Source organism: Berghia stephanieae, chromosome 4 (genome assembly GCF_034508935.2).
Source record: "Berghia stephanieae isolate SIO BIC M18660-M18661 chromosome 4, UCSD_Bste_1.3, whole genome shotgun sequence".
Classification (NCBI taxonomy): Eukaryota; Metazoa; Mollusca; class Gastropoda; order Nudibranchia; family Aeolidiidae; genus Berghia; species Berghia stephanieae.
Window position 1 is genome coordinate 74,648,281 of NC_088363.1, and position 13,777 is coordinate 74,662,057.

At 36.8% G+C, this 13,777-nt stretch overlaps 1 protein-coding gene across 41 annotated transcripts in view; it reads left to right on the forward strand.

Annotated features, from left to right (window-relative positions):
• Window positions 1–13,777, forward strand: part of LOC144971240 (kazrin-like) — a 149,511-nt gene that overhangs the window by 114,819 nt on the left and 20,915 nt on the right. For 25 of the 41 annotated variants that reach the window (XR_013645094.1, XR_013645095.1, XR_013645097.1 and 22 more), the window contains 7 exons: window positions 4,768–4,900; window positions 5,745–5,872; window positions 6,200–6,398; window positions 7,523–7,683; window positions 10,780–10,926; window positions 11,176–11,386; window positions 12,354–12,608. Coding sequence is in view for 33 of the 41 variants with exons in the window: in XM_078911781.1 (XP_078767907.1) it covers window positions 4,768–4,900; window positions 5,745–5,872; window positions 6,200–6,398; window positions 7,523–7,683; window positions 10,780–10,926; window positions 11,176–11,386; window positions 12,354–12,608 (1,234 nt within the window). In the remaining 8 variants the exon portion in view is untranslated. Of the gene's footprint in view, window positions 53–4,767; window positions 4,901–5,744; window positions 5,873–6,199; window positions 6,399–7,522; window positions 7,693–10,779; window positions 10,927–11,175; window positions 11,387–12,353; window positions 12,609–13,777 lie in introns of all 41 variants that reach the window. The other 16 variants (XR_013645096.1, XM_078911777.1, XM_078911789.1 and 13 more) reach the window with 3 other exon arrangements.

Genomic DNA, 13,777 nt, shown 5'->3' on the forward strand with positions numbered 1-13,777 from the left:
ATCAAGAGATATGGAAGACATCAATTTATTCAAACTACGCTTGCAATACTATGTAAGTCAACATAGACAAGTACTCTAGAATGATTCATGCTAAGAACGATGATTGATTTTGTCATCTTTGTTGATTGATGATAAATTGATGACAGACTGAAAGAAAGTTAAGCAAAAATCTGAGAAAAAAATGATCACAGTCACAGCTTGGCTCTCTCTCTCTCTCTCTCTCTCTCTCTCTCTCTCTCTCTCTCTCTCTCTCTCTCTCCCTGTCTCTCTCTTTCCTTATCTCTCGCTAGCTATTCCCCCCCCCCCCCCCCCACACACACACATGATAAATACAGACATATGCCAGACGTGGTCCAAAAAATTCAGAATAATATGATTCACAATTCTCAAGCCTAAAAATGGCCCTTTAAAATAGAATTAAAAAAAAAAAGAATGTCATATAAATTTATAAAGTGGTATCTATGGCCATTATCAGCGGCCTAGCCTGGTCATTTAGGAGCATGGGGCTGGATTTGAGATGGGTTGTAGCATAGGATCTTTTAGTGATGGATGAGAGAGAAAGAAAGAGAGAGAGAGAGAGAGAGGAACTGAAGCAATTTATACCTCCTGTTCGTACGATTCATACACTCATTCAGTTCAGACTTTGTAACTAGATATTAATAATAATGCAATTTGAAAAGCACTCACCAAGCAAACGGGGCATTTACACTTTGTATATGAAATTGTTTCGCCTGTCTTTGGAGGTAGCAAACTTTTCAAGAACTTTGTCGTTGAAGTCTCTATCCTTGCTGACAATGTCGCTATGAATCGAAAGCACAGCTAAGGCATTTAGTCGCTCTTGTCCCATTGAGTTTCGAATAAATGTTTTTATTCTTTTCAATGTACTGAAACAGCGCTCGGGTTCCGATGACGAAATTGGTGTGGTTAGGATGATTTGGGCTAATGTGTGAACTTGCTCGAATGTGCTGGCGAGATCTGCCTCCCTAAGTGTTTTGTACAACTGTGTTATACTTGAAACTCTTTCTGGACTAAATGTTTCATTTGAATAAATGACACTGAGCTCATTTGTGAGAGCATCCTTGGCCAAAAAGAGATAGTTCTCTACCAAATTATCAATATGTTGTGTTGGAAACTGTTCTTTATGAGTTTCAAAAGAAGCAGGGTTTAATACAGCAAATGAAGCAAAAAAGTTTGACTGACTAAAACGATCTTCAATTTGGCCAAGGAGTACATCGCAAACTTCTTTTGCTGGAATACTCACGTCAACTATTCGTCGCTTTCTTCCAGAGCACAAACATTCTTCTACAAGCTCGCTTCTAATGCGTTTTATTGAATTACAGAAAGCAGATAGCGTGTCGTTCACTTCGATTCCAGTAGTAATTCTTGACTGGAATTGCTTAAACAAAATATCGGTGTGATAAAACACCTTATTGAAAAACCCTAAAAAGTATAAGAAAAAATCATCTTGAAGCAGAGATGAGAGGCCGACTGCTTCACGAACTGTGGTATCATCCCAAATGTCAGAGTTAATGATTGTCTGCAAACATTCTAGAATTGCACTTCTATTGTCAGAAACAGATTTCAGCACCCGGGACTGAAAATTCCACCTTGTTTCACAGGTGCGAGGAAGCGAACGGTCTGTGACATTTCTAAGTTCATCGACTCGCTTTGGCGATGAGTTAAAGAAAGTAGAAAATCCAGAGAGATTGGAAAAGAACACTCTCGCTTCTGATACTACACTACTCACTTTCTTTAGAATAAGATTAGTCTGATGCGCATAACAATGCACAAAATGGGCCCGTGGGTAGTCAATTCTCATCAATGTCTGCACACCGCCTGAAGCACCGCTCATGACAGAGGCCCCATCATAGGTTTGTGCAACCAGCTTGTTTTTAATGTCAAATGGCAGAAGCTCCTCTTTTAGAGTAGTTGACAAACCGATTGCCGTCCTGTCCTGGACGTCAACAAATTTTAAAAACCGTTCAACAGGGTCTCCATCTTGAATAAAACGAAGGATGATAACAAACTGTGAGCGGCATGAGACATCAGTCGTCTCATCAGCTTCAACAGAAACAAAATTAGTATTTCCAATAATTTTCTTAATATCGTCAATATACACCTCATAAATACAATCTAAAATTTCATTCTGTATTTGCACTGATGTGTATCTACAGACGGTTGTTGTCTGCAAATGACTTGATAATTGTTCATCTAAAGTCGCTAATAAGTCAACAAGGTCTAGAAACACACCTCTATTTGACGAAGATTGTCTTTCATCATGGCCTCTTAACGGTAGCTCATGAATTCCACAAAATTTGATGCACTCAATTATTTTACCTAAAATTTGTCTGTTCTTTGTAACTTGTTCATTATGCCTGGCTAAGGATAAGCGATAGCCACTGTCAATCTGTGCACCTATGTGAACAGTACCAAAGGTTTTCAATCTAGTGGTGCTATTTAAATGTAAGTTAGACTTCTGATGGTTCAATGCTCTCTGTGTTACATTTTTCAAACAGGTAAATCCACTTCTTGTCCAAGACAATTCTGCATTGCTGTTATCGCCAAACAAAATACAATTAAAACAAAACAAACTCTTCTTTTCTACGCTCACCGTAAGCCAAGGAAAACGACTATACCAATCTTTATTAAATGACCGATTCTGCTTCCCGTCTTTAATAGTGAGCACAAAATCTTCTGGCTGATGGGGACCGAGACTTTTAATCAAAAGTTTATTTTCCCTATTCAAAGAACTGGTACTGATGGTTAACAAATAATCAACGTGATTCATCACACTTAATAGCAATTAATTACATTTTAAAAAAAATAAACAGACACTGCACACATCAGATAAACACTCGGAGTATCAATAAACACACATACAGTCTCACACTCAAGTTATAAAAGGACAAGGGGAATTCAATATCACATGCCTGACACGGCCTTGAAGAGGGATGGGTAACAGGTACAACACGATTGCCATTAATTAGGTCGTTGTATGTGGCTGCGAGTAAGAAAGCCACAATGACTCAGTTCAAAGTCAAGATGCCTCCTCATGCCCTAAGTCATAGCACACGACAAGCGTGAAATGTATCGCTTAGTTGTACCGTGGGAATATGGCTGGAAGCCTTCTCAGCCTTGAAAGCCACACGCTGTACTGATTGGTCAGTGGCACGAGTACGACTCGAGCTGTAGTAAATTCAAAGCGGTGTGATTGGTTCAAGTTTTGAGGCTCTGTTAGGGGTTTTTAACACCAGGCCAACAATGAATTTCATTGTTTGTGAAACAGAAAATGAAAAATTAGACTTTTTATTGTTAAGTTCTTACACATTATCAAGACAATGACGACCTGTGGCTTAGCCTTAATAGCCTTTAAGGCCCTACGCCGCTGGTCATTATGGTCTTTTATTTTTACTCACAATAACAAATTAGGCCTAACGGTTCTAGTTGGCTATAGACAGTGTCTGGAAAGTAATTTCACACCAGTTCTCTTCTTGTCCTGTTGGAGATGGATGTCAAATTTGGAGGTGTTCTTTGTGTAATGGAGGGTTGACTTAAACCGTGGCTACAGCATTTCATCTGTAGTGGCTGGCTCACCCTTAAAACTGAATGTCCTCGTTGGGGACCAGCTTCTCCCATATCAACCAAATCCGAAGTACCTAGGGGTTATGCTGGACCGCAGCCTTACCCATTCGGTCCATCTCTAAGGTGTTTCCCAGAAATAAGAGAAACTCAACAGTCTTCTGAGGAAGCTGACAGCAACAACTTGGGGTGCTGATCAAGCACTTCTGAGGAATTTCACCCTGGCTCTATGCTATTCCGCCACGGCATATTGTGCTCCGGGGTGGGTAGGTGCAAGAATGTTGAGAAGGTTGATGTTAAACTTCACAAGTCCATGCACATGGTGTCGGGAACACTGGCAACAACGCTTAGAGAATGGGGCCTGATATTGGCAGCAATCCAGCCTCCCGATGTCTGGTTGGAGACTATTACAACTGGCTGGCTTAACAATAATCGTGAGGGAAAATGGGGAAACCCCAATCAAGCGAATAATGGATGGTGCTCCCGTTTTGAGCAGAAATAAGTCCTGGCAACACTTGTACTTGGCTTCCCTGACTTTGGACAGGGTTGTGCTATCGAGATGGAAGTCGGTTTGGACGAATTCAATCCCTCAAGGGGGTGGGGGTGTAGACTCCTTGAAACTGCGAGAGAAGTTGCCAGGCTTCTGTACCAGCAAGTGGAGGCACAAGGTGGTGGCATATCGACTTCGGTTGAGAACCTGCCTTATGGCAGCGACGCTTCATACGTGGGACTCTCCATCTGTCCCACTTGTACGCGTTGTGGACAAGAGTCTAAAACAGCAGAGCATCTAGTCAGGCATTGTGTTGTGGCGAAGCTTCCCAGCGGGTTTGCTAGTGTATACAAATGCGCAAGGAATTTTCGGCCTGGATAGATCATAACATAGAAGTGTAGCACCATTAGAAGCTGTTCCCATAAAGTATAAAGTTGTGAAAGTGTCTAACATTTGTCTCATCCTATGTGTTAATTGTACGCCGAACCATAATCAGGAGATAAAAATTGTGAGGCTCTAAGTCTTAGAGCTAGAGGCATGATATATTGTTCATACCCTTATTATTTCATTTTTGTCAAATTTACAGACTACTTTTTCCTGTGAAATTTTATTTGTAGTCTATTTTAAGTTTATATTTTGATTATTTTAAGTTTATATTTTGATATTTTTATTACATTCTTAATATTCATTCTTTGTAGGCAGCTAATCAAGAAGTTGGGATGCTCCGAGCTGAGCTGGCTTCCACAAACAAGAGACTGAGTCAAATTAGCTTCAAAGACAGCATGGGAAAAAGTGATACTGGAGTTCAAGTCGATATGGGACTCTTGTTAGGTATGTTCATGCAGCATTATTGAATTTTGCATGTTTGACATTCTGGTGACGATATGGTCCAACCGCATGTTGTTGTGAAACAAAGTCATTCAATTTTCAAACAATGGTCAATAACTGTACGGTTTACAATTACTGAGGGTGAAAAGAAAAAGGGGGGGGGGGGGGGGGGAGTGAACCAGTGATTCACTGTAGCCTCAGGCCCATTTTTTTTTTTTTTTTAATTTCATGGGAAAGATCATTATCACCCAACTTGCTCACTTTTTAAAACGGGTAATTCTATTTGATGTGTAAGATTTAATTTGTAAAGATGTTTAATAGATTATCTATATCACACTTTATGGAAAACAAATGCAATGGCATCTTAAAATTCTGTGCAAAATGATTTTAAAGATATTTCTTGGACAATGATTTCAGAGCCCTGTCCTTGTAGTTGTCTCCTTTAGTAAGACATTTTCTGCACATTATTGATGACCCCAATGCAAATGACTTGGTTTAAGTTAGATTGTGGCTATAGGCAGTGACATAGTTTATGAGTGAAAGTACAAAATGTTTTCTTAACAGGCAACATGTCCAGTGAATAAAAATAAATTAGAAAATTGGTTCTCTGCTGAAGAATTGAAAGAAGGATATTATGCATAACAAATTTATGATTGTTTATTTTTAGATAAATATTTGTGGACTTCAAGCAGCTCCAAAACCATAATGGCTGTATTTTTGTTTTGCCAACAGAAGCGATCAATAGTCTTATGACAGAATTTTTTCTGGACATTTTAAAAAAAGAATTGTGATAGAGTAATAATGTGTTGTTTTTGTTTGTTTGTTTTGTACTTAAATCTTCCAACAGATTCAGACAAGGAAAGTGCAGAGACAACAATTCAAACCCTGAGGAACGCTAACCAACAACTTTTGGAAGATTACAAGACACTGTTGGAAGACCATGATGTTGTCAAAGTTACTATTATGGATACAAAAGTAATCTTGATCACTAATTATTATTATACACTTTTCATGTCAATTTGTTAAGATTGCAACATTGATGATGATAATCTTCTTCTTCTACTTTTAGTTTGCTGACCACAAATACCTCTCTACTATGTACATATGCTTAGTAATGGTGTTATAATTGATTTATGATATATTTTTAATGGATTATTATTTGGCAAAGTGTTTCAATCTCCTTTGGTCTTGGTTAAAAAAAACCTCATTTGTCTAACTGTTGTATTTGATTGCTCAGTGTATGTTTGTGAATCAGATGACATTGATGTGGTATTTTTTTTTCTTTCATCATATCTTTTCAAGGGTGAAAATGAAAAATTGAAATCGGAGAACTCAAGGTTGGAAGCAGAATATGCTAACATTGTTAAAGAAAATGAAGAAATCCGTCAGATCAAATCAGACAATGGCGAAGGGGGGAAGAGAAAGCCCAGCTATGGGGAACTCAAGCTAGAACTCATTCAAACTCGCCAGGAGCTGAATCGTGCTAAAGAAGTTCTCCAGGGTATGTTGAAGAACTGTTGTTTGTGTGAAACATTACTGTAAATTGTAACACAGATTTTTAAAATCGTATCCTTGCCACTTTAAACAAATGCATATTTTATATAATTATAATCAAACGTCACAAGTTTAAGTATGATAGGGCTACAGGTAGACAATTTTTTTTTTTTTTGTAAATCATACTAAATTAGAAACCACTTGAACGTTTCATTTTATTTGGGGTCCTATAACATTTTTTTCCCCATGAGGCTTTTGGTGATCTGAAGCTGGGTACATAAATTATTCCTGTTTTCTCATCAACCAACTTCCCTTTGTTAAGTTTCATCAGGATCTTGTAAGAGGGCTGTAGACACGGATGAACTCAAACTTTTACGCTGTTCTTGTGTTTTGTACCATCTTCTTTTCTCATAATTCGATTTGACAAAAGTTAAACAAAGGTCCCGATAGCTCAGTTAGTAGAGCATTTGCTTCATACGCAAAGGGACCAAGATCGATCCCGGTTGCAGTTGAAATTTTTTTCTGACCCCTCCTGTCCACCCAGCAGTAATTAGTAGCTGAGTCTGTTAGATTTGGAGTAAAGTAATTTGCAATAGACTAGCGTTCTGTCCAAAGGATGGCAAGCAATTGCCATTGTCTATTTCAGAAAGCGGGATAAGCAACGGCTCCATGAGCCCAATGGCTCTGAATGAAGGACTACTTTAAAACAAGCTTCAACTTTTTATACCAAAACATTGTTATATACTATAGATACAGTTGTTATCATCTAAATGCCCATCCCTGATAGCCTTTTTGGCTTGAGTGTTACACTTTCAGTGAAACATTATGGAATATACTAAAAATTATGATCTGTTACAATAAGATTATGAATGAATTCAAAAAACTATCACATTTTTTTGTATGGTGATGACAAAAAGTTCATTTTTTCATAGCTGCTAATATAACAATAACCATTACACTTTTTTCATGCCTTGATGACGGAAGTAAACATTATAATAATGCATTTTATAATTTAAAATATTTCATATTTCATAGGCCGAGTTCTATTTTAATTGCTTATCATAATTACCATTTTCCCCTGTAGTTATCATTTATAAATCAAATTAAATCAGTTTATTTCTATGATTCCAGACTTGAAAAGTGACAGAAAGAGATTGAAAGGAGAGAAACTTGATTTGTTGTCTCAGATGAAACAGTTGTATACCACATTGGAAGATAAGGAGACTGAGCTGAGGGATTTCATTCGAAACTATGAGCAACGAGTCAAAGAGAGTGATGACATGATAAAGCAGGTAGACATGGTCGGTGATAAAAAAATTTTCTACCTAAGCATCTTGGTTGGAGTGCCTGATCAATCCCATGATGTTTTACTGACAACAACTAAATTCACTTCAAAATATTCATTTTGAGTGCCAGTCCAAATACTTACAATACATCTGATTACGTGATATTTAATCAATCATTGCTTTTTGCTTGTTTTTTGTTTTTGTTTTGTTTTTTGTCTATTTTAATTCTTTTTTTTTTTTTCCAAATCCTAGCACACAACTAATACATATAACAAAAGTATTTCTGAATTTCTAGAAAATACCTGTTTGTAGCCAGACAACAATGGTTAATGAAATTGTTTGCCTGCATTTAGCCGTTGTTGAATTCAATTTTTATTCAAATACTTGTTTGATTTTGTTTTCAAATTTTTAAAATAAAAAGAAAAGAAAAGAAAAAAAAATTGGCGTGGAGAATGGTACAATCGGGTCTCCATAATCTGGAATAATTTTGTCAGTACAAAATATGAAGTTTATGTTTCCATGATCCAATATTTTAATCTTGAAAACTCCCATTTCTGAAACTGATCGTCCAACTTAGCACCTAAAGATACATTTTGATAAGTATGAGCAGAGTCGTCAGATGTCCACAGTCAATACATGCACTCACTGCCCAGTGGTTATGTTGTGTCTGTGTAACAGGCAGACAACAACATTATCTACAGCTAAATTGTAAAACCATCCTCTTTAGCTTATCCTTCTCGGGAGGATTGATTCAAAATATCACTTTTAAAGCAAGAGAAAGGATTACCTAATGAATTAGTAAAATAATTATAAAATTCTTTTGAAAAAGGTAAAGAAATAGAGAGGTAAATGAGAAAAAAAAAAGACAAATACACTTATTGATTTTTTCTGCAGTCTGTTGCGATTGGTTGATAATTTTGTTGTGACATTTTCCACTCACAATGCAGTAGGTGTACATATTTGTAATTGTAACTGTTTACTTTCTCTAAATGTTCACTTCAGTTTGCTGTTCAAGTATACAATAAAGTCATGACATTTGGCTGGGAACAGAAGTTTCCCGATTATACAGAAGTGACTGTATTAATAATTCCATGATGCACATTGACCTTTACTTAAAATTTACTTGAGTTCTATCATCTCATAAGTATTAAATCAGTTAACTGCCATAATCTGGAAAGACTTCAAGTCTCAGGCTTGAGAGATTCTGCCAAGATGAGGGTCATTTTACTCTTAAGATTCAACTGACAAAAACCGACAATGGGGAGATATTCATAGGCGGGGTAGGCAAGTTGGTTGTTTTTGGCTTTGATTTTGATCATATTGCCAAGAAAAAATTTTAAAATGTAGAAGTTGTGATTTGGATGCTATTTTATGTGCGGGTGGAATTCATCAATATTGCACTTTGGTAAAAATTGGACAAGAATTATGACTGATGAAAAATGACTTTGATGACAATTATTGTAAACATAAAAAAAAAAATATTATGAATAATTTATATCTCTGTTATTTGTGGGCCAATTTTGTCATTCTTGGCATCAATTTTATTGTATTGAAGGGATAGAAACTCTGATGCAAAATTATTACTTTGTATTATTCAGCACCGAGAAAAATGTTTGGTAAAAAAAAAAAAATAACCCCCTTTTTCCGCCTCTACCATCTATTCTTGTAGACTAGTGAGTCAAATGTCCCAAATTCTTCAACCAATCACAAGCTCTCTAGTCGGTTGTTCAAAACAAAGATGTGACCAGCCATCAAGGCATTACGTTACAATAATGAAAAAAAAAATTTACACCTTACTGAGTCAAATTAAAGTTAAAAATATAATTGTGAGAGATTTGAAAGTCATATTGTTGAAATCAGCTTGAAAAAGGAACACTGGTCTTTATTTCAGAAAAATGCGGTTGAAAATCGAATGTTTTATGAGTAAATTTGATTTTTAAATTTGCTTTTGTTTATTTTACCTTTTTTTTTTTAGAAATATCAACTTTTTTATTTATTGGCCTATTTTCTTTGATATTTATATCATCATTTATATCTTGATGAGACAAGATCGGTAATATAGTTTGTTTTAAATATATAAATTAGCTCGTGTCCCTAACAGCCACGCATTGCTAATGAATTCATATTGTGACGCAACCATGAGAGACAATCGTCCTAAGATTCACGGTGAATCAAGGCTTGAGTGGACAGCTGTTGACATGTGAGCTGTCAAGTCAACCAATCGTTGAAGGGTCAAGGTTCTAAGGATCAATCAATCTTTGGTAAAAAATCTCAAGAACTCATGAGAACAAAAGTTTGAAATATGGTGATGGACAGACCTATGAAATCCTTTTTGGACGGAGTTTAGTAATGATTGACCTTTTTTTGTAGAAAACGAAATTGCGACTGCTGACATCAAAGGGTAGCCTTATATCATCAAAGGATGTCTACATGATTGACATGACCATATAGGGAATCTATTATCGACTCCACCAAAAATAATCTGAACTCTAGAGGGTTACATTGATCAATATTTGAAGGAGTTTTCTGGCCAAAATTTTTGGTGCATTTGTGTCTTTCCGGAGTAAGGCAGTTAACTGGTTAAGGCAGTGCTCTCAAATGGAACATTCACATGATCCCATTTTAAGATGTTGCATGTTTGACTTGTAAATAACACACTATTTGTTTACTTATATGTATACTTATTTTACATGTTCATAATTAAATTTAGAATTCATTTAAACATGATACTATGAAATAATGATTGAATAATTTTAATTATTTTGCTGGTTTGAGGAAAATTTATAAACTTTGCAGGTGTCTTTTTTGGTAAGATAATTCCTGACACATGCATTATTAATTTTCTGATTGATAAATTCGCTTTACATTAGCATTCCTCCTCTTAACTCTGCATCTCTATTGTAGTTTCTATTTAAAATCTCATTCTGAAACTTCTCCCCCTCCCCCTTCTCTCTCTCTCTCTCTATCTCTCTCTCTCTCTCTCTCTCTCTCTCTTCTCTCTCTCTCTCTCTCTCTCTCTCTCTCTCTCTCTGTGTGTCCGTCTATCTGTCTGGCCCTTATTTGTATGTCGTCGTCATCAGCTGCTTATCATTTCACTTTCAGCTGGCGAGGGAGAAAGAAGAGACAGACCATGAAAAATGGGACATCATTACCAAGGCCAGGGATGCTGCTGAGAAGGCCATGTTTTTTCGAGGGCAGCTAGACAACAAAGAGCAACAATTAAAAGCTTTGGAAGCAGAACTTGCCGAGGTAAGAAATTTATATTTACTTACAAAAAATGCCTTCTATAAATAAAAATCATTATCTTTTTCAGCTCTTATTTATGACTTAGACATAGATTGATATTAAAATATCACGTATTTTCAAGTAAAACAGTGGCAACACCCTCAATTTTTTTTTTTTCATTTTAAATTTTTTATGAGACTACTCAAACATATACTCTCGCTCAGCTTACAACAACTGCAATTCAATGTCTATCTTTGTTCATTATTTTTACAGGCCAAACGGGTGTTAGCAAATCTAGGCCACACATTTCCATCACCGACTCTTGCCCTATCTACCAGTATGGGTTCATCCAGCAACAGCAATGACAACAACTTCTTGTTGAGTAACTCAGATTCCTACAGTATCAGCAGCACAGGGGAAGACAGCTGTCTACTTAACTTTGAAATACCTGTCACATCGACCCCTGGGATGCTTGGAATGAAGGGTGAGAGTATTTTTTTCAAATTGATTTTTGGTTCATGTAATATAGTATTCTCAATCTTCTAGGATGAATTCTTAGTGATTACCACAGCCTGTTAATGAGACAAGAACAAAGTTAGAGAGAAGAAGAGTAATGGAGGTAGGTGCAGGGGGAGGATGAGTGTACGCATCTTTGATACTCTCGCAAAAATATAAGAAGTGATAATATGAAAATAAAGGTCGCTAATAACTTTCAAAAGTATTAAGGATGACGATATCTCAATACATTGAATTTTTTTTTTTTTAAAGAATGATATGAGCTTACCTTTCTACCAAACATTCCCCCAACACACAGATGGTCAGCCAATCATCATTGAATCCCTTTCAACTATCAGATTTTATCACCTAAGAGACAGAAAATAAATGGAGAGACCACCACAAGCAGCATTTTTTGCTATTTCAACATTTCTTATCCCTGTCTGTCCTGTGTGCTTCAATTTGAACAGGGATGGGTGCATATGAAGAGGACCTGGCTCTGACTGAGCTAGTTAAATCAAAGCAAACCACCAACTGGGTCAGAATCACAAAGTGATCACTGGTGTTGACGTCACGAGCAAAGATTCTCAGGAAAGGTCAATGTGTTCACCCTTAGATTACATGTCAATCATATAGACCTTCCCTCCCCCTTATAGCGTAAAGACTCCTAATTGATATGGTTACCTCCTCTCTCTCTCTCTCTCTCTCTCTCTCTCTCTCTCTCTCTCTCTCTCTCTCTCTCTTTCTCTCTTTCTCTCTCTCTCTCTCTTCCTCTCTCTCTCTCTCTCTCTCTCTCTCTCTCTCTCTCTCTCTCTCTCTCTCTCTCTCTCTCCCCTCATCTCAGTCTCCTATTCTCTCACACACTCAACACTCTTATAATAAAAACTCTTAGACACACACAATTGCACACATACGCAAAGTGCATAACAATGCATCATGCATTTTTCATTTATCAGGTCTGACAGCTAGCACTCCAGTGATGACAGGCAATGCAGAAGGGGCTCAGCCCCCAACACTTCAAAGGATGTGTTCAGAGTCTTCGACTATTTCTGAGATTGAGTCTGATGGTATCAGCCGAGGCAGTGCAAGCAGGAGTAGCGGAGGCAAGAACGAGGAGGGCAAAAAGAAAAAGAAGGGTTTTACTGGTCTTACTCGGGTGTTCAGTCGAAATCGACTGCGAAGATCTGTTGCACTGACCAAGGATGAAACAGGTATCGGTTTATGGCAAATTAGTGGCATCTATAAAGATAAAGGGTATATTAGATTTTTTTTCATTTAAAGAATAAAATGATTTGATTTTATTTTAATATGACAAATTAAATCAGTGATTTTTTATCTTCTGTGGAATCAAAAACTTCTGCGGTTTTTGGAATTTCTCATTAGTTTCCTCTGATTTGGCTGTCTCATACAATATTCCTCTGATACAGCATAAGCCAGTCTGTTAATAGGTAGAACAAAATTGACATCACTCAGCTCCTTGTTGTTGTTTTCAGATAACCATTTTGATAATGTAGTTCTCAATAAATTCTCTCAGTCTATAATCGTTTAAGGTTACCCATAGTTTGGTGTGTCGTGTATGTCATGAGTATTTTAGCTAAACGCAAAGCATAAATACATTCAGAAATCAATGGCATCATTTACTGTGTCAAAATGACACATTGTGTGTTGTAATTGGACTCTTATGGTTGATTGCTTGAATTTTGGGGACACTCCCATTTTATGACATCAGGTTAGTCAGTCTGACACCAAGTGTCAAAATGACACAAGACCAGTGATGATCTTGGATGATATGGTAGGGCAAGGGGATGGAGCTAGTGTGTGTGAATGTGTTGGTGTGTGTCTGATTTTTCTTCTTTTTATATTTACAATTCCTAACTTCTTTTTACCCGTTGTTTAAGCAGCAATCATTAGCGTATCTTTCTGATTTGCTTTTTATGTAGTTTGAGATGATGATGGGTGGTTTTGGGTCGTTGATGGCTTTGTGTAGGGTAACAATACGGGATACCTTGCGTCAGTGACTGGAGGGAGGACATGACACAACCGGGTCTCTGGATTTGCATCCAGTTGCAAATCTTACAACTGCTCTTTGTACTTTTCAATCTTGTCTATGTCCTGTTTTGTGTAGGGGTCCCACACGGCACTTTCACATTCTAATATTGGCCTGATAAGTGTTGTGTAGGCCTGGTCTATATTTTTTCGTGACATTTGACATGCACACTAAAATTTGATGAGTGAAAAATCTGCGTGTCTGACTTCTCAGTTTCCGGTTTAAAATGGCATTGTAAATTTTAGGAATCAAAGAAAATCGATTTAAAAATTGTATTTGGCCATCGTGAAATTGATATAAAGATAAAAGTGTTATCGAACTGGCTAATGTATT